Raw genomic sequence first — 22,333 nt, forward strand, 5'->3', positions numbered from 1 at the left:
CTCATTGCATGTCAACTTCCTGTTAAAGCTGTTTTGCTAATATTGGACTGACTTACACTTTGTCTTGAGACTACGGTTCATGTAACAACAACAAAAAACCCCCATAAGCCATAGGATAAAGCCATTGTGATTTCTGTCAGACAACTGTGACTGACATATGCATTACTGTAAAATGTAGCAGCCACCAAGTACATAATGAGATAGGAACTATCATGTTGGATTAAAAAGATCAGTTGCACCGTACCACAGTTCCTAATGCTATGAGTACACACCAACAACCCCATCTGTTTCAGCCTGAAGAGTTTACAAGGATGATTAGCACATACTAAAGCTTCTATTACTTAGTTACCGTTTTAAATGGCAATTATGATCAATGTAGTCCAAGGGAAGAAAAAACCAAACAAAACACACTGTATTAGAATGACATCTTCACTGTCTGCCCCAGTTTTCACTGATAACTGTGTTATGCTCAAGAGTGATAGGTAGGGAAAAAAACCCACAAACAGCCACAGCAGTAATTGCAACCAGAACAAGTAGGGAACCAGCTTCCATCACTCCCCTCTGGATGGATTTTGTGGAAGTCAAGCTTCACTATAGGAAGCCACAAGTAAGACTAAAGAGCGCTTATTAACATAGCTTATGATTCTGAGGAGGGAGGGAAGAAGATGCTGGGGAGTGAGGGTTGGTTGGTTTGGGTTTGTTGTGGTTGGTTTGTTTTCTTTCAAAGCAAGCCACAGCTGCAGGCAACATGCAGTAGCAATGTGGATGCTACTGTGTAAGGTAAGGGAACCTCTAAAAAGGGCCTGGCAAAGTAATTTCTAAGACCTTAACATTCCAATATATGAGTTGCTGCCTGTCTAGTACACCCCGCAAGCTCATTGAATTGCATTTCCTAAAGTGTAAAATAGTATTTTGGTCAGAAATGGTGGAAAGTGCCCACTCTGAGAGGAGTGCAGCCCAATGAGGATAATTTCAGGTGAGCATTGAAACAAGTAGGTAATAATTTGATTTTACATCCGTGTGACTTCAGAAAGTGGTGGGCTAGTCTAGGAATTGGAGTATTTCGGCACAGCGTGTTCAGTACTTTTGTTTATGCTAATAATACCATAATCTGAGCGCACAGTCAAAAGACCAATTTGTAATTGCCATAATATTAATACTACACAGTTGTTATCCCTACCAGTACTAACTGTTACTGAGGTATATTTCAGTAGATGTTTCCAGGGCCGTTTTATAGTCCAGTTCCCAAGCAGAAAATGTTGCAACGCTATCAACAGTATCACTTTGTAAGCAGAAGTTCTGTGAACAGCTGTTGCAAAGACAGAGCAAGGACAATTTCCTCGGGATAAACGGGAGGGGGGGAACGCAAAACACACAAACCAGCCGCTGCGGTTCCGGACACGCCTCTAGAGCTCCAGCCCGAGGCCAGGCCCCGGGCCCCATTCCCGTACTACCAGCGGGTCTCTGCCGGCCCGGCAGCAGCCCCGCCGGTGAGCGCGCGCGGCTCAGGCGTATGTGCGCGCCCTCTGCTGGCAGCCGCGGGGCACCGCCCACGGCCCCGAGCGGCGCCCGCCCCCACGGCGGTCTCGCCCAGCGCCCCGCCCCGCCCCGCCCGGCTTCACCTTTTGTTCCTGTTGCAAGCGGCAGCACAAGCGTGTTACGGAGACTGGACAAACCTAAGTGTGCTGCAGCAATCGGGCAGAAAGGCCAAGGCCAGGCACGTATTGTCATCAGCCCTGCCAGCTGCAGCTCTCCCCTCCAGCAGACCTGTCAAGAGTAGTTGAAAGAGTTTACCTGGCAGCTCTCTTAGCAACTCATTTTCCTAATCCTGTACGTAGTCTTGGGGACTGGCAGGGACCTCGACTCCGTGCCACTGCATGGGAACTACGCAGATACGTGCACGTGGGTTTCTGCATGGAAACCTGCACACGAGTGAGCTAAGCATCACAAGGCACCACTGTAGGTCAGGCTTTAATTTGCCTAATGCCAACACCTCACCATCCAGTACTGCCAGCAAAACAAGTTGTGTTCATCACCTTCTCACTACCTGCAAACTGCTGCCACCCTTGGCCCGCACAAGTATTAGGGACCTGACTGGACTGAACAGTAATCTAGCCAAATTATCAGATCATTTCTCAAATAGATCAATTCCCAAAGCCAGTCCAGAACAGAGCACCAGGCTCACAAAGGAGTGGAGGAGGCAGGTGTGCCTGAGGGGTTCTGCCTGTTCTTCCTTCCAGTTCTTCCTGTTTAGTACCATTCCCAGCACTACGATCCTCAAGTTTGTCCAATACGTTCACCACTATGAAAAAAAAACATCCTGGAGGAGTTTTATAGCAGTGACAGACTAAAGGAAGCACTCATACAAAAGTGATATTTGCAAGGCTCTCTTCCTGAGCATTATGAGCACCTTTATTAATGTACTAAAAAGAAACACTATTACTATATTTAGCGGTGAGTTTCAGTTAAGTTTTTCTGTGTGACTGTTGTTTTTCAAAAGGGAAAGGTCTCATGTTCCCTTTACAGAGGAGTGAGCTAGAAGAGTTGTGAATTTAGTATTTCAAAACCACAGCCATTATAAATACAATTTTTAAGCTAGAATTAGGTTGTATTTTTAGCAAAGCTGCTGAGAAGGATGCACTGGTACTATCACAGCTTTAATTTCTAGCTATCACTAACAATCCAATACAAGCCCGAGTTTAAAACCACTGTGCTCTCACCAGCAAAACATCTCATTTAAGACGTTCTTGTACTGTGGCTGCAGAAAAGCTGAGCTACTTGTGTAAGACTTGCTCTCAATTTTTTATTTCCATTCCTAGGTCTAGGTTTCACAGCATATCCTATCCCAAGGAAAGTCAATACGTGCTGAACAACAGGAGAAAATCCTCTCTCCCAGTAGATAAATTTAGAACTGAAATGCGGTTAACCCAGACTTCAAAGCTCATTTTCTGATGCAGTTCACTACACAAACTTAGAACTAGACAGAGATGTATTGACAAAAATTAAGTCTAGGACTTCGTGTAAGTAACTATAAACCTTTTCTGCAAGAGCTGTGTAATGTTCTCATGGCATTGCATGACATGATCACAGTTCAGTCTCTTCCACATCACTGCAACATTTTTAGTCATTCAGCACATCTATTGATTATTTATTTATTTCAAACCGACATATTGCATCTAATTCCTGTTCTCTCTTCCAGCCTTTATTAGCTGATGAGCTGGCAAAATGCATTTCTTTCCTCTTTCCCCTTCCTAATCTTTGGAGTGGTCACAGCTGTGACAGAGTTTGTGCAGCACCTCCCTTGCTGCTTCGGAGTTGACTGTAACAGAACAAGTCCATAGGTGGCCCTGGAATCTGCAGCAACTTAAGAGAGCTGCAGTCTCTTGTACAGCTTAGGCACAAGAATGCTAAAGTAGCAAGCCTGTGAGCTAGAACTTTAATACTGGAAACTTTATCCCTGGTGAAGTTGGGGCACAGGGAGAGACAGACTAAGCTGTGTAGATACCAAGATATGTATGAACTGCATGTGCACATTTGTTTACATTCCAGCCTGAGCACTAAAAAGTCTTCTATGCATTTGAACTGCTGTTTGGAAGTACCTATTCATCCATTTCAGTAGGAAAGAAATGGCAACTCTGTCCCTTTCACAGGGAAGTCTTACATTGCTATTTTTAATTGTTCTGACATTTAAGAGAATCCATTTTCCCTTGTTCTGTGGTATTCTTTAGAATCAATTCATTAGGACAGAGGGATTGATAAAGCTTAGGTTCAAGTCATAAGCTTTGAAGCATGTTAACATTTTTTTCTCCCATTAGTGTTCGCAGGCAGACAACAAACCGACCCCCACCTGCTGGAGGAAGGCCTAAACCACAGCCAAAACCTAAGCCTCAGGTACCACAGTGCAGGGCACTGTATGCATATGATGCTCAGGACACAGATGAACTTAGCTTTAATGCCAACGACATGATTGATATAATTAAAGAAGGTACGTAGAGATAAAAAGTTTTGTTACTTAAGTACTGATCTTGAAGGTACACTGTTGTAAGTAGTTAAGACATGACTTTGAGCCACCCTCCCAGTTATCTTCCCTCCGTAGGCTTGCAAATTTCTGATAGCTCAGGGACCAGAGAAGTCTCCATGACCACACCAATCAAACCTGTTCACTTAAAAGCACTATCAGAGACAGATCAACGACATATGCATTACTTGGTACTGCAGATCTGTAAATTTAGTTAGAGAGGGTAACTCTGTCACAGGCTCTGGCTGAAAATTAGCCTAAACCACAGCTATAGCACAAGAACCCAAAAGTAATAGTTTCAACTCTTTGCATCTCCAGAGCAACCTCATAAGGCATAGTGATGTGGCCAAAAGATTAGCAAGCTCAGGTTCTCCAAATCATTTCTCCTCAGTCCTTCAACAAGGCAGCTCTTGCTGTGTGGAACAGCTTTGCAAGGCTGCCTCAAAAAGTATACAGAAAGGTTTACAGAACCTCACTACTTTGCTTTCTTTGTCATAGATCCTTCTGGCTGGTGGACAGGAAGACTACGAGGGAAACAAGGTCTGTTTCCCAACAATTATGTCACCAAGATATAAAAGACTGTCAGACAAAAATTGGCATGAAGTTACCAGTGGTTGAAGATGTTTTCCCTTGCCTTCAGGACACTGTTCTTCTGAGATCTGCCATTCTCAGCAGTATTTTCACCAGTGAAGTTGTGTATGAGCAGGAAGAAAATTACCCACAGCACACGTTGATCTTTTGTCTCAGAAACATACAGCAATGGACATACTGATGAATTATTTATTATATTTAAAACCTGGTTTTAACACCTAGTAAGTGAAGAATGCTCAAACCTACCATCTTCCGGAAACAGAAAGGTGCTTTGCAGTCTGGGACCAGGGACTTTGAAAGGGGTGTATCTAATAAGTGCCTTCACAGCTGAATATCAGTAACCTTTTTAATTATCTACTGAAGATAATGTTAAATGCACATTTCCTCTAATGCAGATCATTCTGGGGAACATGTTAAGTATGCTGCTACACGTCAAAAAGATTTAGGCTCATTTGGGATCCCACCATCTAAAAACCTACTGTGATGGTTTATTTAAGTAATTCTGTAGAGTTGTAATGGAACTGGTTTGTGTTTGCTGATGTGTTTAGGGACTCCAACAGGCACTAGAAGTTGTTGAAACAGAAAACCACGTAGTACTGTATGCTAAACAATGTTGCCTTCTTCAAGATTTATATTATAATATGGCTGGCCCATGTTGGATTTATGTTTAATGCTCTACCTGTTATAAGAAGTGTCTTTATGCAGAGCTGTACATTTATAGAAACAGATCATATACTGTATATAAAAACTGAATATGATAGAAACGTGTATGAATGTATAATGTAGTATTCCACTGTTCTTATTCATGAAGTAGTTCTACTAGAATTTTTATGCCAGGTACTTACAGATATGCACTACTCCTTTTAATGGCAAAAGCAAAAGTGTTACTGCTTAAGTCTGATTGCCTCCCACACCAGAGCAGCTGTTGCTTGCCATACAGTTATCAGCATTCATGCTTTGCCTTCTGAACCTCCATAAAATAAAACACAAGAAGCAGTTAGCTGAACAGGTCTGTTCTCTCTGCAGTTTGTTTTCAGTTACATATACAAACAGATCCCTTCACAACAATGTCTGTTGGATTTTACTGCACTCATTTCTAAAGAAAAAATCCCCTTCCTTTGCTCCAAAGCAAACCGTTTTCACTATGCCCAGCTGAAGTGCTGCGCATTATGTTCTTTCTTGTTAAGAGCGGTTCAAAAAACCTGCGTATGTTGATATTAAGAAGTTGCATAAGCTTTAAGATACAGCTAGAAGTCTTGAATCCCCTCCCTCCCTAAACCATTGCCTAAGTCTAATTGAGGCACACTTAAACTCCAACTCCATTAAGAGATGGCCAACTGTAGAAGCTGTTTCTGGAAGCTAGAAACTAGGCCCTCACTCCAGGGGGGGAATCATATACACACAAGGGATCAAGGCACATTTTTCAAAAGACCATTTGCAAGAAGTGCTAGGCTTACTTATCCTATGGGAGAGAAAAAAGTCTCCTGCTTGAGAAGAGAAAAACCAGTAGCTTCAACATCCTTCCCAGAGGGGGAGCATTGACGTCTAGGCCAATTTTGTAGTGTTGGGTTCTTGCCTTCTACATCAGAGCCAGCACACTCATGAAGAGCAGACACTGGGAGAAGGAAGGTAACAAGTTCAGTATAACTTACAGAATACCTAAGGGTCTGTAACTTTACTTATATAGGACTAAGTTAACAAACAGGCTTAAATAAGGTACTGAGGCAGAAAACTTGCATTACTTTTACATGTTACATGCTTGTATTCCTTGAGCACACAGATACCAAATGTTTCTAATAAACACAGGCAAAGGAAAGCAAAATGTTAAGCGATAAGGAAGAATCTACTTACAGTAGGTTTGACTGTATTCTCCCAGGTATAGAGGTTTATTGGAGGGCAGGGGGGAAGGCGGGGGGTGGGTGAGTGAACAGGCAATGAAAAGCTAGGGTTTTTTTTGCCCAAGAAGCGGAGCAGGTTTTAAGAGCTGCTGGTTCAAAAGGTCTCATCCGTATAGTTCCACACCTACAGCCCCTGCACACAGTGGTGAGCATTACGGGAGACCTAGAATTTTCCCTACCTTAGCTCCCTTTGTCTAGGTACACAAAGACAGAGAACACATTGTCTTATGTTCACCTAAACACGAAGATTTACAAGGCTAATACCTGTTACAGCCAGCCTACTTCTTTCCCCAAACTTAAAGGCAACAAACTACAAAAAAAAGAAATTCCTGTATACTTATTTGGGACAAGGCACTGAAATAAAGTACATATTTAGTATCCTTTAAGGTACACCAAGAAAAGATGAACTGTCTGCCTGCTCTTTCTCACCTTAAGAGTGAAAGCAATAAGTTACTAAACAGAACCTACTATAAAGCCTGGAGATTCTCACTGGAAACAACCACTGAGAATAATCATCCACATCTAACTGCAAGTTGTATCAATTGCCTATTTAGTCAAATGTCCTGCTTGGACATTAGATTGCAGACATGTCTAGGTAGTGCCTTAAAGATTCAGTCACAATACTTTTTTTTTTTTTTTTTTTTTTTTTTTTTTTAAAAGAGAGGAGCTTTATTTCTAGGTAGAGAGTTGTATTACAAAGCAAGTTTAAAATTTCACCTTCCGAGTGAGTCCGAAATGTCTGTGGTAAGGCTGGAACGCTATGTACAAAGAGCAGTAGTTTTGCCTCAATAGGCAAATAAGGACAAAGTGCATATACCATCAGGACTTGGCTGCCTAGGGGTATCATAAGAGTGATAAAGCCAGGTCCTTGATGATCTCACCGCTCAGTTGAGGGATTGTGCTGATCGTCAGTAGTTTGCTACTTGCATACTTGTTCTTTATAGCCTGCAAAGGTAGAGGAACAGTGTTACAAAAGATGTACACATACAGTATTTATGTTCAGGGAGATAATTTTGGGTCAATTAGTCTGACTGCTTGGAAAACAAGCAAACAAACAAACAAGGTTAGAAGTGAACCAGCTTGCAAAGCAGCAAGAGCACAGTTTGTCTAAAACATTTTGAAGTTAGTACTAATGCAACATCCTCTCACAGGCTTGTCAGAATAGCATATGCTTTAAGATAACATACAGAACATTTACCTAAGGAGCCACAAAATGCAGCAAAAGTATTTCTAAAACATTAAAAAGATGACTTAAGTAGTTATACTTACAGTGTACTTTGTTAACTTCTCATTTGCTTTGACCACGTTCTTGGCCATATGTTTCATAGTCATCACAAGACTGTCTTCTGTATACCCAGTGTAGTACTGCTGCTTTGTACCCTGCAGCGCAACGGTAAGAAATTTGAGATTTATGCAGTGGGGATGGCTGCTCAAGGCACAGTCACTTCAGGTAGCAAATGCCCTAGCTTCATGCGCTAGCCTTCAGTGCTAGGAACTGTAGTACTGTCAGTTTAGGTGATGGATCCAGAATAACTTCTGGTGTGCAATAGAAGTCTGGATACTTCAATGCCAAGAACCACATTTCTACACTGCACAGAGGATAAAAGCAGCAACCCTTGCAAAAGTAACCACTACCTGAATTACAATTGACTATTCATGGTCCGTGATTTTGTTATTTTACATGTACTGCGAGAATTATGAAAGTCTACCTTCATTTACAATGTGGCCTTCTGTAACTCAATACTTTCAAGAGAAAAATCCTTTCATACCACAGTGTTCACACAGAAAATGATGGTAAGTTTTTAGTGGTATATTCCTTTTTCTACCTGCAACTATGCATCAGGCTGTCCAACTGTCACTTGATCACCAGCATTATTACCAACCTAAATGCAATTTTCTGAAGTAGTTGTTTTAATGGTTCAATTCAATCAACTGAAGAAAAAAACTTCTAACAACGAGTTTGATTAAAATACTTACCCATTCGTTATGTCCCAGAATCTTTTGGGACAAGCATAATGCAGCAGCTGCAATCTCTGAAGGACGATGGTGAACCATGTCATAGTCTATCAGCGTCAGCTCCATTAGGTATTTTGCTAGTGTATGTTGCTTAGCATCAGCCTACCAGATTGAGAGCTTGTTAATCCACAAAGTTTCACTTCACCTTATCATAATAATTCAGGATTCTTTATTGTATTCATTAACTGACAAAAAATAGCCAACAAAATCTTTATTAAGGTCTAGGGACCATATTGTCTAACAGGCACTCACCTCAAAATTGAGACCAGAGTCCAAACCAGACTAGTCTAGCAGCCATTTGGAATTTAGACACAAAGTCAAGTGAGGCATTTTAACAGAACACTGCAGTATCAGACACTGCTGTGCCCAACTACGGATACAAGTGCTCCCTCTGTAATACACTAACAGGGGGTGGGGTGGGGAAGAAGTGTAAAATGACTTAAGGAGATCCTTATTAAAGCAGTCAGCAAACTTCAAGAGTTACCTAGTGGTCTGCTGAGGTAACTGAAGCCCACTTCAAGTGTGGGCAGTTCACTCGAGTATAACTACTGAGGTGGGAAAAAAGGGTCAGGTCAAGGAGAAAGCTTATCTTTTGATTCTTAAATAATACAGTATTTGCGTCCAAAAAATTATGAAGAATTGCAACACTGCTCCCCCTCTTACTAGGGAATACGCTGATCAGCAGACAAAAGATTACTCTAAAAGCAAGGGTTCTGCTCTAGGTACGTTTAGTTTACTCTACCAGTAAAACTACTGCCACTAAGACTGAACACAGGCCCCAGTAAATACAAACGTGAACCGCTACTGGCTGCCACAGTGATGTTGTCATGTTACTCCACATGGTGGAGTTTCATAGCCGAATATTTCTTCATCCAGTGTGTAAGCAGAAAGCAAGTGAGATCACATGATAAAAATGCCAGAAGCAATCCTGACAGACTTTTACACATATAGGAGAGTTCTAGATAATGAGGACAAGTACCCACCTCCCCAGCTTTTGATGCTCTTCTTAAGAAGTGAATTGGAAGAGGTCGTCCCAAATCAAAGTTTAACTCTTTAAGAATCATAATCTCCATTTCTCTAACTTCGTGACTGGTGTAGGCATTGTCAGTAATGTAAACAAAGTCTGCTACATCAGGAGAGAACATCTCTTCGTATTTTGAAGCTAGAAGCAGTGCTGTTACACCCACCAGCTGGAGCCTCTTACGAGGTACTGGATGACTCTGCAATGTAGGAATTTAAAAAGCAGGCCCCAAAATGTCAAACACTAGGATTCTAATTTATCAGTTTAAAATACCAGTATAACAGTGCTCATTCTTACAACGTAAATGAGATTTTCCACTTTGAGTCAGAAGTGTCCCTATAATGACAGGCTCAGAGAGGACCGCGGCCTCAGAGTTAAGATGCTACATTATACAGAGCTCTTACACAAAGCAGATTTTGTATGTTCTTAGGTTTATAAAGAAAAGCTAAATCCTAAGCTCCTTTAAAAACACAGTCATTGAACAAGTCTCCTAATCCAAACATGAGTTGAACAAAATATCTATCTTACTTGTAAGAAGCGATCCATAACTGCAACACACATATACAGTGTTTCCTGCAAAAGCTGGAATCTTGAGTGGACCTGGACAAGCCAGTCAACTAAAATCGCACGCATACGCCCATTGATCGTCTTCCCGTCAAGGTAATGTGGGCGGACCGATTGCTGCAGCTGTTGGAGAAAGAGCTGTGTGAGCAACAAGATTAACGCTATACTGCAGAAGCGCAGACTAAGTATATCATACCTCAAGCTCTCTCAGATACAGGTAGATATCTTTTACATAGTCACTACACAGCTGAGGATTCCCCCAGTCCTCAGCATCAATGTCTTCTACATTGTTGAGCAACACATCAGAGAAGGCTTGGCACAAATCCTCCTCTTGCATAGATACATCCATAGGGACAGGAGACAGAACCTAAGAAACAGATCATAGTGCTTACATATCTACTGTTTAAGCTGCATGTTCCTTTGTTTCCACATTTTTCCAGTTACTAATACAATTTCTTAAGAGGTTGAAACTGAGCTTGCATTCTAGTGCAGCAAGCTTTCACCAAGATGCCATACAGACAGAATCAGAAGACCTTCTAGTAATTACCAGCTAAAGCAGAAACCTCATCCAGTACTTCAACAGCTAGTTGTTCCAGTAGTTCAACAGCCTTTAAGCACAACATGCATTAAACCAAAATCTCAGTACAAAGGCTTTGCTTTTTCAGCAGGGAAGTGAGATACATCTACAGATAAACTATTCTTAAGTTAGAGCTCTAAGTTGCAAATCAAATTAGGAATCAAAACAGTATCATTACTTCCTACCTTTGGAGCACCAGTTTCTTTGAATGCTTGATTCACAGCAGCTGGAGGTTTAGGCACTACAATTACATTCGTCATCTTACTAGGACCTTTCGCAGGCTTTATGGATGCTTTGGAGCATTCTGTTTTCTGTAGTGAAAACAATCACTATTAGTACAGAGCTAGTAATCCATCTTTTCCTTATGGATAGGTTTCAAATGTTCCTTTACCTTAGCTATATGTGTTCCTCTCGTCGCAACTTTATTTCCTATTTCTTCCAAAGCAGCCCTTTTGCCAGTAAGGTGAGTTTTGGCTTTACTTTTAAGTTCAGTCACCGCATTCTCCACCCCTCTAGTGACCTAAAACAATAAAATTGCAGCTTAATAATCCGAGACCAGCTTTATTTAATTCGCAGATGCCTAACTCCATCATACACTTACCACCACTGTACTGTACTCTCTGAAACTGCATTGCTAGATTAGAGCAATCCACCCTATCGCGTTCTTCCTCACTGGCAACTTTTTAACCTTAGTGTGCTTACTCGCTACTTCGCTATTTATTGTATTTACGCACTTTGTAACTATAACAGTATTCCCGTGAAGATGGACAAAGCAATTTGTTACGTACATACCATGTAAATTAAAAAGTTATGTTTTGCATACAAAAATAAACATCCTTTGTTACACACAGCAAAGAAACTACCAGGTTTCAACAGTTTCACGTGGCGTTTAAAGCATTTAACAGTCCCCGTAGAAAAGAGACTGTTGTACTCCCTTTCTGCACCTTTCCATTAAGTAGCTTTAATTTTCTCCGCTCCTCCCACACACCCTCCCCTCACGTTGAGGGGGAGGAGCAGGCAGCCAAGGCCAGCTGCAAGCTGAGGGCAGGGCCCGGTGAAGCGCCCGTGCTCTCCAACCCGGGGGGGACGAGGGCAGCGCCCACCCCCTCGCCACCACTCCCTCACAGCTCAGCTCGGCTTCAGCCTACCCCCACCTCCCCGCGCAGCCCCCGCTCCACCCCCGTTCCCGCGCAAAAGCACAGAGGGACTCCCAGCCAGATAAGGCGCATCAGAGCAGCCGCCGTCCCCCCCCCCGCCCCTTAACGTAGGGCAGAGCCCTCTCCAGCCCGCTCGCGCCGCAGCCCCAGCGTTTAGCCGCATGAGGGGAAAGAGCGGCAGGGCCTGCGGGCGGCTCGCCCGCACCCTCGCCCCTCGCCCCCGCCGGACCGACTCCCGTTCCCCACCCGCGGCGCAAGCAGTACTCACAGCGGCACGGCGCGGCGCCGGCAGCGCCATCGGCACGGAGATAAGGGGACGCCGCAGCGGCTCGCGCCTCTCCTCACAGACAGCTTCCCTCTCGAGCGAAACCAGCGACTACTGCCTCGCGCCGCTGCGGCTCCTCTTAAACCCCCTCCCGCTCTCCTATTGGGCAGCTTCGTATGATGCACGTGCTCGATTGGCCCACCTTCTCAGGCCCCTCCCAAACAGGAAACGGTTTGAACGACTTCCGGCAAGGCAGGGCCTGTGCGGGGGGGCGGCGCATGCGTCGAGGGCAGAGGCGGCGGGGGCGGTGCAGGTGCCGCGCCTCATTTTTAGATGAGCCCAAGGCCACAAAACAAGAGCTTTTACCTTGAAAAGTACGTACAGCCGCGCCGTCTATCGCGAAAAACACTTGATGGCGAGAGTTTGGGTAGTTAAAAGCCGTGCTGCAACTGCCACGGCGCTCGCGGGGCGCTCGCGGCTGTTGAGAGGCAGATGAAGCAAACGAGGCACTTGGCCCAGGCAGTGCAGGGGAAGCGGAGCAGAGCCCAGGCACAGCTGCACCTACGCTTCTCATCAGGTTTATTGATGGCAGCTGGCTGGAAGCATCGCCGCCTTCAGGAGCTTCTGTAGTCGGTGAACCAAACCTCGGCAACACCGACTTAAATACTACAAAACCAGTCAAAGAGAGTACCTGCGGAGGTGGCTTACCTCATTCAAAAGAGCAACTTGATACTCTGCACTGGGGGAAACTAGTCCAAACAAATGCATGCTACAGCTTTTATTTTAAATTTCACATACGACTTGAGGAAGGCATGTCAGTCGGCTAGTAACAAGCTAATAACAGCCAGTTTAATAACTAGTCCTGAGATTCAAGAACTTCAACTCTACAGTAGTTGCCTACACTGACAGACAACTATTCTGCGATCTCCCAAAACTGGCATTGTATGTTCACTCACATATGCACAAGTTAATATTTTTATATCCTTCCATAAGGGCAGTTTTCCTGCATTCCTAAGTTCCAGATGGTTGTGTTTATCAACGTATTTAACTGTGGCTGAATGTTGATCCTTCACTGAGAGGAACTTCACTTTCTCTTAGGCAGTACCTGTAAGAATACATGTATGCAAAAGAATTTTGACAGATCAAGACTTAAGGCAAAACAAGGCAAAAGGCACAAAAAAAAAAACTTGCGTAAGAAACAGATTTTGAATGATACCAGTCTAACATTTTATTTATTGCATACAAAAGGATTTCTTTTGACAATGGAATTTTATATGAAAAGTAATTTGATGCATACTGTTGAGAATCTTATCTTCCAAGTCAAAGATGCTGCAGAAAACTTAAGGCAATGCATCTAAGCATATAAAGCACAGTAAGTGGTGGAAATTTTCAAAATCAAAAGCCTATTCTTTTTCCTTCCCTTAAATTATGGTTAAGTCACAACTTTCCGGAATAGAAGTAGGCTGCAGCTTTATGAGCCCCTGCAATAGCATATAAGATCAGAACACTGTGATTCCTGGAAAATACCTAAGTGTTCAACATCACATTACAATGTTATGCATACATTTAAAAGCAAGACAGTATCAGTAGCAGTTATAAAACAAGTCAATTCATGGACCACTAAAATACCTCTAGTACCAAGCACCCAAATCAGGTGCATAAAAGATTTCCTAAAAACAAACAAAACAAAAAATAATCCCCCAAACCTGTGCTTCTTTGTCCTGTAAGGAAGCCAAAATAGATTCTATCACCTACCCAGGGTCTCAATTATTTCAGAGGCCCCGTTTTTTTTTTTTGTCCCATGTCTCTCAAGTACCCTCTTGGAAACTTTTAAAAGTGAGTATCAGCAGACTTCAAGCATCAGTGGTCAACTAACTTCCCTCCTTTTCAACAGTCACTGAAGAACAGAAAATGTCTGTTCAGTCCTTGCAGTTACTTTTATTCATTTTTACCAATGCAGCTTCAACTTCATACTCACTTTCAGTTTCCTACAGCCATAATGTTCAAGAAGCTTTAGCATAAAATTATGTCAGGTTTTGAAGCAGTCAGATCACGTGTTGCCTCTCTCCCGTATCCCCCATCGTACAAGCACAAAGTGGTTTTAAGTTCAGTTTTGGCAATGCAATTAAGCTTGAAAATGTCCATTTATCACACATGCTAGAATAAAATTTCTCTCCACTTAAAGCCTCAGTGCCAGAGGTGTTAAGTTTGTTGCCAGCAATAGACACTGCACTGACAAATGCTACTCCTAACAGATAAAAAAAAAAAAATATAAAAGGGAAGCAGCTTTAACCAGACAAAAACAGGCATCAAATTAGATAAGGTAATATTTATAAATGGATCACTTTTTTTAGTGTAAACATAACTTCATCTTCTAGGTTTACTATAAACCATTTTACACTTAATCTGATTATGAAAGACAAAGACAAGAGAAACTGAAGGTATTTATTATTCAATCCACTTACAAAGCAGGTGGCTTAATGCAAGCTTATTGACATGTTCATATATGATCCCCGAGGAACATCTTTTCCAAAGTGACAGTAATACTGTCTCAATGTTTTTGCACATTTGCATTTTGCAATGTTGAGCACATTTAAATAAACTATAATCTATTATATGTGAAAGAACGTTGATAAGCAACTTGAATCCTGATGTGGATTAAAACCTCCTCCAAAGGCGAAATGTTAGTACATTATAACTTAATTCTATATACTATATTATGCAGCAAATCTTAACTATAGAAAATATTTCGATCAGTGATGGACTGTTGGTAATTTATAAAGAGGGAATCTATGATCAAGGCAAAAACTAGGTAACCACATAATTTGTGTCTCAGTTTCTACAGAAATTTACAGGCTTTCAATTTACTAATGAAAAATAAAACAAGAGACAAGTGGATTTAGCTAACTATTAACTTTAAAATTAATAAAAATCCCAAGACAAGCCTGGAATCCTTAGAAGTTCTATGAATGCATGTATATACGCCAAAAAAAACCCCAAAACAAACCCACCAAAAAACCAAAACAAAACCCCTGCAGCTCTAAGTCCTTATTGAATGGTTTTATATTAAAAAAAAAAAAACCCACAGAAACAAAAAACACCCCACCCCCCCCCCCCAATGTGCGCAGATACTTCAACTTAAGTTAGCAGAATACCAAACAGATTCTAAGCTCTTTTTCCATTTCCCTAATAATTCTTTCAATCTGCAAGTATCTACAATCCAGCTAACTCAAATCAACATTTAGTGTTCACTAGAGCTGTTTCACAGCAGCAAATATTTAAGTTAGGGATTCAAATTTCTAGACACAGGAAGAAAATGATAAATACAATCTGAACAGCAGTCTAAATGTTTAATATTGACATTCAAATATATCTGCATTGTGCTGAAATTTTAAAAACAAACACAAAAATCTGATTAGACAAAAACTCTGGTGATGAGTATTCTATATGTATCAGTCAAACTGAATATAGTTCATATTCTGTTCCCAGTATTAAGGATGTTATTTGACTCAGAACTGATATTGTAAATATACAGCAGCCATTTTTTCCTAATTAAGGAATGTCTCAATACATAATATTATCCTTTTCTAGATGATCTTTATACATTTAAACTAAAATATATGATCGATTAAATTAAGGAATCCGAGGTTAGTAATGAGTGAAATCATACTTTCAAAGCTCGATAACTATGTAAAACAAACCAAAAAAAGACCACACAATTCTACTTACTAAAGCAGCTAATCTTGCCTGCAAGTTCGGGGTCACAAAGCCCATAATATGTGCAAACAAATGCAATACAAGGAACCATGCAAAAATACAGTAATGAATTAAAAGAAAAAATGTAAAACCTAAAAAGTTTTATAAATACACTGAAACTCAACTGTCTTCTACATAAACTGTAGGTCTAGCATTAGTTGTACCATATAGCAGAGCCAGCACTCTAGGTTCAATGCTTCCAAATCTGCGCAGGTAAGTCATGCCATCTTTGGTTGACTGCAGTACCAGGAAGGACGAGAGGGAGCGAGAGGGAGGACAAGAGTTCTGGAAAGCGGTGTCAACTTTCACTAGGCAGTTGAGCCTCAATGTCCACTCTGCAAATGGGGCACTTCTTGTTAGTAATCAACCACTGATCTACACATACTTGGTGGAAAAGGTGCATACATGGAAGGCGCCTGTCATCAGAACAGAAGAACATTAGTGTTAATAAAGCATTTCCATATCAACATACCCATTGGAAAAACAGTGATGTGGGTTTTGCTATTGAGGTGTCTATTCTTTTTGCGTGTGCATGTTTTTCCACAAGTTTCACTACCTTTTCCACTTGAACCTGCATTTTGTCTAGTTCCAAGAAGAAATGGATATGGGCAATGAAGTCAAGCATCAGCTAGCTTCTGCTGTATTACACTGATTTAAACCTGTTATAGCTTAAGCAGCATTACTCCAGAAAAACTAAAATTGACAGTCCCGATTAATTCAGGGTATCACCTTGGGCCCATGTTCTAAGACAGGCAGTCAACTTATGGAAGACCATAAGAAAATAATCTACATTCTACCCAAAGACAATACAGTCTTAACAATGTGTGTTTTCAATTGCAACTTGTTTTATTTATTGGTTCAGTGACAGGTAGTCTTTAATTGTAACTGTTATCCTAGGGAGTATTGCAGAGTAGTGTACCATATTCAAGTATGGTCTCAAAGCCAGAACGTTAACATTATATTCTGATATTCAGCGGTACTATTTACCTGACATCTTCACCTTCCTCCAATATAGACAAACAGATGGTACACTTCTCCTCTGTGTCTTCTTCTGTTCCTTCCTCCCCATCTTGTTTGCAGTGCAGTTTCCTCTGTGAGAACCAATCAGTTGTTACCTTATTAGTAGAGATGACATTATTGACAAACTGAGTAAAACCTGTTTTTAATACATATTCAACACATACTTCTTTGAAAACATTTTGTAATATTTATTCAAATGTATTTGAACCAAAATGAATCAAGAACTAGCACTTAGAGCAAAATCACTGGACATTTCAGATTTATTTAACTATTATTAATTACAAAACTCTACCGGACTGTGAATATATTAATTTCATATTGTTGCAACCAGTCCTTTTACTTGTTGTCTATGTACAAATACCTTCATTTCGTTCATCAAGAGGCAAAAAAAATTCCTTTCAAACCTAGTATCTTAAGTCACTATTTATCAAGTGTGAAAAACACTATGTACATGTGGATGGGATTCTCTATTATGGTATAATAAACTCCAATTGAGAGGCAACTTAAGATGCCAAAATTCTGTACCAGATTCAAAACTTCCTAGAGTCCCAGTCTTCCTAATGTGATCAGAGTAAAGCTTAAAATGATACATACCAAGCAGGTAAGCATCGTGAACAATTTATTGCAAAAATAAAGTATGTCTTTATTTGATGAGTTATCACTGAAGTCTGTTGACAATTTAGCTATTACCAATAGTTATTTCATTGCTCACAAGGCTATTCATAACTGCTGGACAAGTTATTAAATCATATCAAACCACTTTTATAACATTACAGTAGCTCTTTATCTAGGGACCAAATTTTTAATTGTCTTTGTGAAAATAGTGGCATTGTAAGCTTTGCTTACAATCCTTGAAATTGCAAGATACAGAAAACATGCACTCTTTGAAGCTGACATTTCTGCAGATTTAAGCTAAACATAAACGTTACTACATTTTCAAAGAAATATTAGGCCACAATTTGAGAAATCCTCACCTTTTTGTATTTATGTGGATATGTGCATCTTTCTATAGTTCCCTGCGTTGCTCCACGATTAACGTTGCCTAATCGTTCCTCCAAGTGAATCAGCTCCTAAAAAATTATCAAGGATTAAACACTTTAAGAACTGTTATTTCAACTACCTTGAGTAAATACTAATTTTATTCTAACCCATTTGCAGAATGACAAACTCTCAATTCCCAACTTATTCAAATACAGGCAAAGCAAAAAAGAGTATATTGTGTGGGAAAAGTGATGGGTTTCTATAGAAAAACCCACACAACACTGCCTGGTATTTTAAATTATAGGGAAACACTATTTTACTACTAAAAAAAATTAGAAATTGTTTGTCAGCTAGGAATGGTGATCAGTATGTTCACACATACTTGCATGTCTAATGAGGAAAATGCCATTAAAATGCACTACGTAAATATTTGCTTTCTAAAGTCATTAAGGCTTAGAAGAAAAAAAAGTTGCTTAAGTTGAAATACAATGACTGATTTATTTTTTTCCAGCAATGAGTTTATTAGAACCATGAGATGTCACTGAAGATGTTTTCAGTGGACTAGGTCATTAACTCTCTGCATCTGATACCTTTTTTTTTCCTCTTTCCCTCAGTTTCAATTCCTGCACTACATAACAAACAGGACAGCACTGTTAAAGTTGCCAAGTTTCACCCTCACTAGGAGGATCCTGGCACAGTTATTCAGAGACACCACTACCTTTTACCAACATACCACGTGAATACTACATCCTACTAACTGGGGTGGTGGGCAGAGCAAGACGTACTGTCAGTTAATAACCACCTAAGCCTTACATTGTCCAGGGCACCTTTTCTTGACTGACTTTTCAATATGCTTTTGTCCCAGTTCACAATAGTGAGGTCATTCTATAAATAAAGGGTATTTTCTTTATGATTCTTTTACATCTATATATAGAACTAGCTCTACCATACACCCTCCCCATATTCCCTCATGACACATTTTGACATATATCTAGTTTTATTCTATTACAAACCTCAAAATTGCCCCTGAAAGGGCCTCTGAATGATGTTCCATCCAATCCCGATGAAATGTAACGGATGTGAGGGTAGCCCGCCATGTCTGGTACCTATTCAAACAGCAGACGTTAAGTTAAACCTATTCAGAACAGTTTCAGTATTTTACTGTTCACTTTGTAAAATTTAAGATCCTTTTGGTTTTATCAAATCACTTATTATTTAGACTCCTCAGCTTGAGCATACAATTCCAACTGACAGCATAACACAACACCACTTTGAGCCCTCTAAACATAACCAGAAGCAAAACAGAAGTGAGACTAGATCCTCTATTATAATCTCTCCACATCTACATTACGTATTGCTTGGTCTCACTTCCCAAGTCTCAAAATCTCAACCTACTTTGCAGAAACCGCCATAAATATCTACCTATTTTTGTAAACAACACACCTAAAAGCTATGCAGGAAGTTACAAAAAGGACTTGCTATAGACTCTCAAGTGTAAGTTTTTGGTACCACAGAAGAAACAAGGCTAATACTCAGTCTGGAAAAAAACAGCCAATATCCTTATCTTACCCAAAACAACTGGACATCTTCAGACACACTTCAAATTTAGAAGCAGATTAAAAAAGTCACACTCAAAACTCACATCTAAAGTCACAGGCTCTACATACACTCTATATTCAAGCATCCACTGACTTCCTTGCATATTAAGAGATATAAGCAGTGAACAAAATACCAGTGTCCAGTGATATACCCTACTGGCACTTCAGGCACCAGCGCTTTTCATACAGGAAAGCGGAAAGGTACTTAATATACCAAGGACCACCTTCACAGCAGGGCTTCTGCATTCCATTTTTATCCCCGCAAGATGAGTGAATAATGGTATTGACTTTTTGTCAGAAACATACCAGCAGCAATTTTTAATGAACAGGTGAAAAAAACCCCAAATAATCAGCAGATTCAGTTTACTTAATCATGTAGATTGCACTGATACGAGGCCCGTAAGCAGCAGTTCATTTGGAAATAATGTTAAGTACTATCTTCCTTTCTGTGCTATCAGCTGGTAATGTCTCTGCTGCTGTATATGACAGCTCAAAATTCATCTCATGAGGCTGTCAACAAGTCAGACATCCCAGATATTACTCATGAAGCCAGGTATTCATGTGTGGCTTTTCTTATTGCCAGCAGACACTTCTAAGCGTAACATATATAAAGGTGTAAAACTGAATTAACGCACTGTGAGAAAGCATAGGCCTAGACAAAGTTACTCACATAACAGACCAATAAGCTACCTTTCTATATTTTTCAAATCCAGTCTGGTAACTAAAAGCTGACAGGGACAGAAAAGATTTCTCTGCCCTACATAATTTTTTTCAGAAAAGAAATACAGAATCTGATTATTTTAAAGCAGTTTACATGTTGCTTGTTAGATGATGACCATGTAGTGCCAATACAAGGCACAAATACAGCCACAATATTAGGATTAGATTTTCACAAACCAGAGTAATAGAAACTGAAGATTTAACTTTCAGAATATTTCCAGAATCCTAACACAGGGGGTGCCTCTCTCGTAAGCAGCCTAAATATCTGTTAGTCTGGTACTAATTAGAGCTGGAGGTGGGAAACAAGCAAGACAGGATGACTGCTGCAAACTCCAACAGTGTATCAATTTAAAGATCTAAGTTGTTATGCAATATGCAGAGTGTATTTACAGAGATTCTATAATAATACATGAATTCAATATGATTGCAAATATAGAATTTTGTATCACAAGATACGTATATTCATCTGCATACCTAAACATTTCATGTAATTAATATCTGTTGGTGTGACAGATCTTACTGTTGGACAATATAAACGGCGGCTGTAACAAAGGAATTTGGGAGAGTACATTAAAAATATGGTAATTTGTAAAAACTACATTGTAAGAAATCTGTCACAGATAATTGGCGATTTATGATCTGTTCTCCATCTAAGCATGTAATTCTACTTCGTCTTCCAATTACAGAACACACATTTAAAGAACTAGGTCACTTATCCACACTATGAACATATTTGTTGTCCCAGGTTTTTACTAGGCATAGACCTGTTTGGCATCACTTGGAAGTTTCCATTGCCTGTTATTACATTGTGAATCGACTGCGTCCACTCAGAGGAAAGGCAACTCCTGACAAAACCTAACCCAATCTCAGGAGTGACTTTCACTGCTTGTTTTTTTGCTTCACCAGGATTTGAAAACAGTCTGTTGAAAAACAACGCACCTGCTAGCGCAGATACTGCATCATTACAGGCGCTGTACAGTCACAGGTGTATTGCTGTAATGCAATAATTACAGTTCCAATTGCCTCAAAGGTCAGAATTTACCAACTGCAGTGACGTGCACCCAGACAGGTCTCCCATTTGGAACAAAATCTGCTACCAGAGGCTATCTATTTAAGAAACCTACTAAATTTAATTTTGACACTACAAAACCAACGAAGAATTTCTCACAGTACATGCCACAATGAACTACTGAACTTAGACAACAGAAATATTGGGTGGGACAATACATTTTTATGCTAATAAATGGGCTTTCATATTATCCTGATGGGGAATGACATAACACCTCTGCAAAATTATCTGAACATACATTACGTACAGGCTCTTTTATAAAATATTGTGAGAGCGCAGCTTACATTTCTGGCCAAGTAAAACACTATTTTGAAAAAACATCTCTGTACGAAAAGAATAGCTCCTTTATGCCTGCAGAATAAGCAGTCTAACATAGAAAGATTTTACCTGATTACATTTGTGACTACAAGCTGGAGGAAAGATGGGCAAGAGAGAACTATCAATAATGCCCAACTAAGAACAGTCTAATTAAAATCCCTTTGACAGTTACCATCAAGCTTCAAAGGCAAAGAGAAGATTTCAGCTCTCTTGAAACAGCTTCACACACAAATGGAAGTGCGTTTTCATAAGTTTTCATACTAAACATAAGAAAAAAGGAAAAGCTTAAAGCTAATGAAGAAATGAAAGAGCAAGGAATGCCAGTCTGCACTAAGTGCTTGTATATATTCTTTCAGATACAGTCAAATTATAATATATACTTTAAAGCAATATACTCTGGACCTGCAAATTCCAGTACAAGTTTGCCAAGAACTGTTTGTTTCCTGTAGAACAAGTATCATCTGTTTCTGGTCTTGCACTTTCTATTGACACTTCCCACTACTACAAAAATTTGCAGCAACTAAAAAATTCAAGGCTAATTCTGCACCATTTACAACACAAACATTCTGAAACAGTTTGAAACAGCTAACCTGCAGGAAAGATTTTCTTCCTTGCTACCTTCCTTTAAACACCTTCCATCTTTCCAGGATCTTTTTGCCTTTCAGTTGCCACAGTCAGTGAAGAGATTCTTCCATTGTATGGTACTACTTATTTTGTCCATCCCAACCTTTTATGCAATGGTTCACATTAAGTATGATCTTCAT

General features: G+C 40.2%; 3 protein-coding genes across 6 annotated transcripts in view; 1 reads left to right on the plus strand and 2 right to left on the minus strand.

Annotated features, from left to right (window-relative positions):
* MYO1E (myosin IE) overlaps positions 1-5,741 on the plus strand; it is a 96,486-nt gene extending 90,745 nt beyond the window's left edge. For both annotated transcript variants that reach the window (XM_050903098.1, XM_050903097.1), the window contains 2 exons: positions 3,816-3,985; positions 4,517-5,741. In XM_050903098.1, the coding sequence (XP_050759055.1) occupies positions 3,816-3,985; positions 4,517-4,593 (247 nt within the window). In that variant the 3' untranslated portion in view covers positions 4,594-5,741. The remainder of the gene's footprint in view (positions 1-3,815; positions 3,986-4,516) is intronic.
* A 1,421-nt stretch (positions 5,742-7,162) lies between these two features.
* Positions 7,163-12,191, minus strand: CCNB2 (cyclin B2). Its single transcript, XM_050903107.1, has 9 exons — positions 12,111-12,191; positions 11,077-11,205; positions 10,871-10,996; positions 10,305-10,475; positions 10,073-10,231; positions 9,507-9,743; positions 8,485-8,625; positions 7,777-7,887; positions 7,163-7,452 (listed from the first exon to the last, which is right to left on the minus strand). Exons 1-9 carry the CDS (start codon positions 12,138-12,140, stop codon positions 7,351-7,353), a joined length of 1,206 nt encoding a protein of 401 aa, XP_050759064.1. The 5' UTR covers positions 12,141-12,191; the 3' UTR covers positions 7,163-7,350.
* A 3,042-nt stretch (positions 12,192-15,233) lies between these two features.
* RNF111 (ring finger protein 111) overlaps positions 15,234-22,333 on the minus strand; it is a 54,894-nt gene continuing 47,794 nt past the window's right edge. Inside the window, exons 11-14 of one of the 3 annotated variants that reach the window (XM_050903104.1) lie at positions 18,878-18,970; positions 17,858-17,953; positions 16,851-16,954; positions 15,234-16,279 (exon numbers count right to left, since the gene is read on the minus strand). In XM_050903104.1, the coding sequence (XP_050759061.1) occupies positions 16,162-16,279; positions 16,851-16,954; positions 17,858-17,953; positions 18,878-18,970 (411 nt within the window). In that variant the 3' untranslated portion in view covers positions 15,234-16,161. Of the gene's footprint in view, positions 16,280-16,850; positions 16,979-17,857; positions 17,954-18,877; positions 18,971-22,333 lie in introns of all 3 variants that reach the window. The other 2 variants (XM_050903103.1, XM_050903105.1) reach the window with 2 other exon arrangements.

The sequence above is a fragment of the Gymnogyps californianus genome, chromosome 11, assembly GCF_018139145.2.
Source record: "Gymnogyps californianus isolate 813 chromosome 11, ASM1813914v2, whole genome shotgun sequence".
NCBI lineage: Eukaryota > Metazoa > Chordata > Aves > Accipitriformes > Cathartidae > Gymnogyps > Gymnogyps californianus.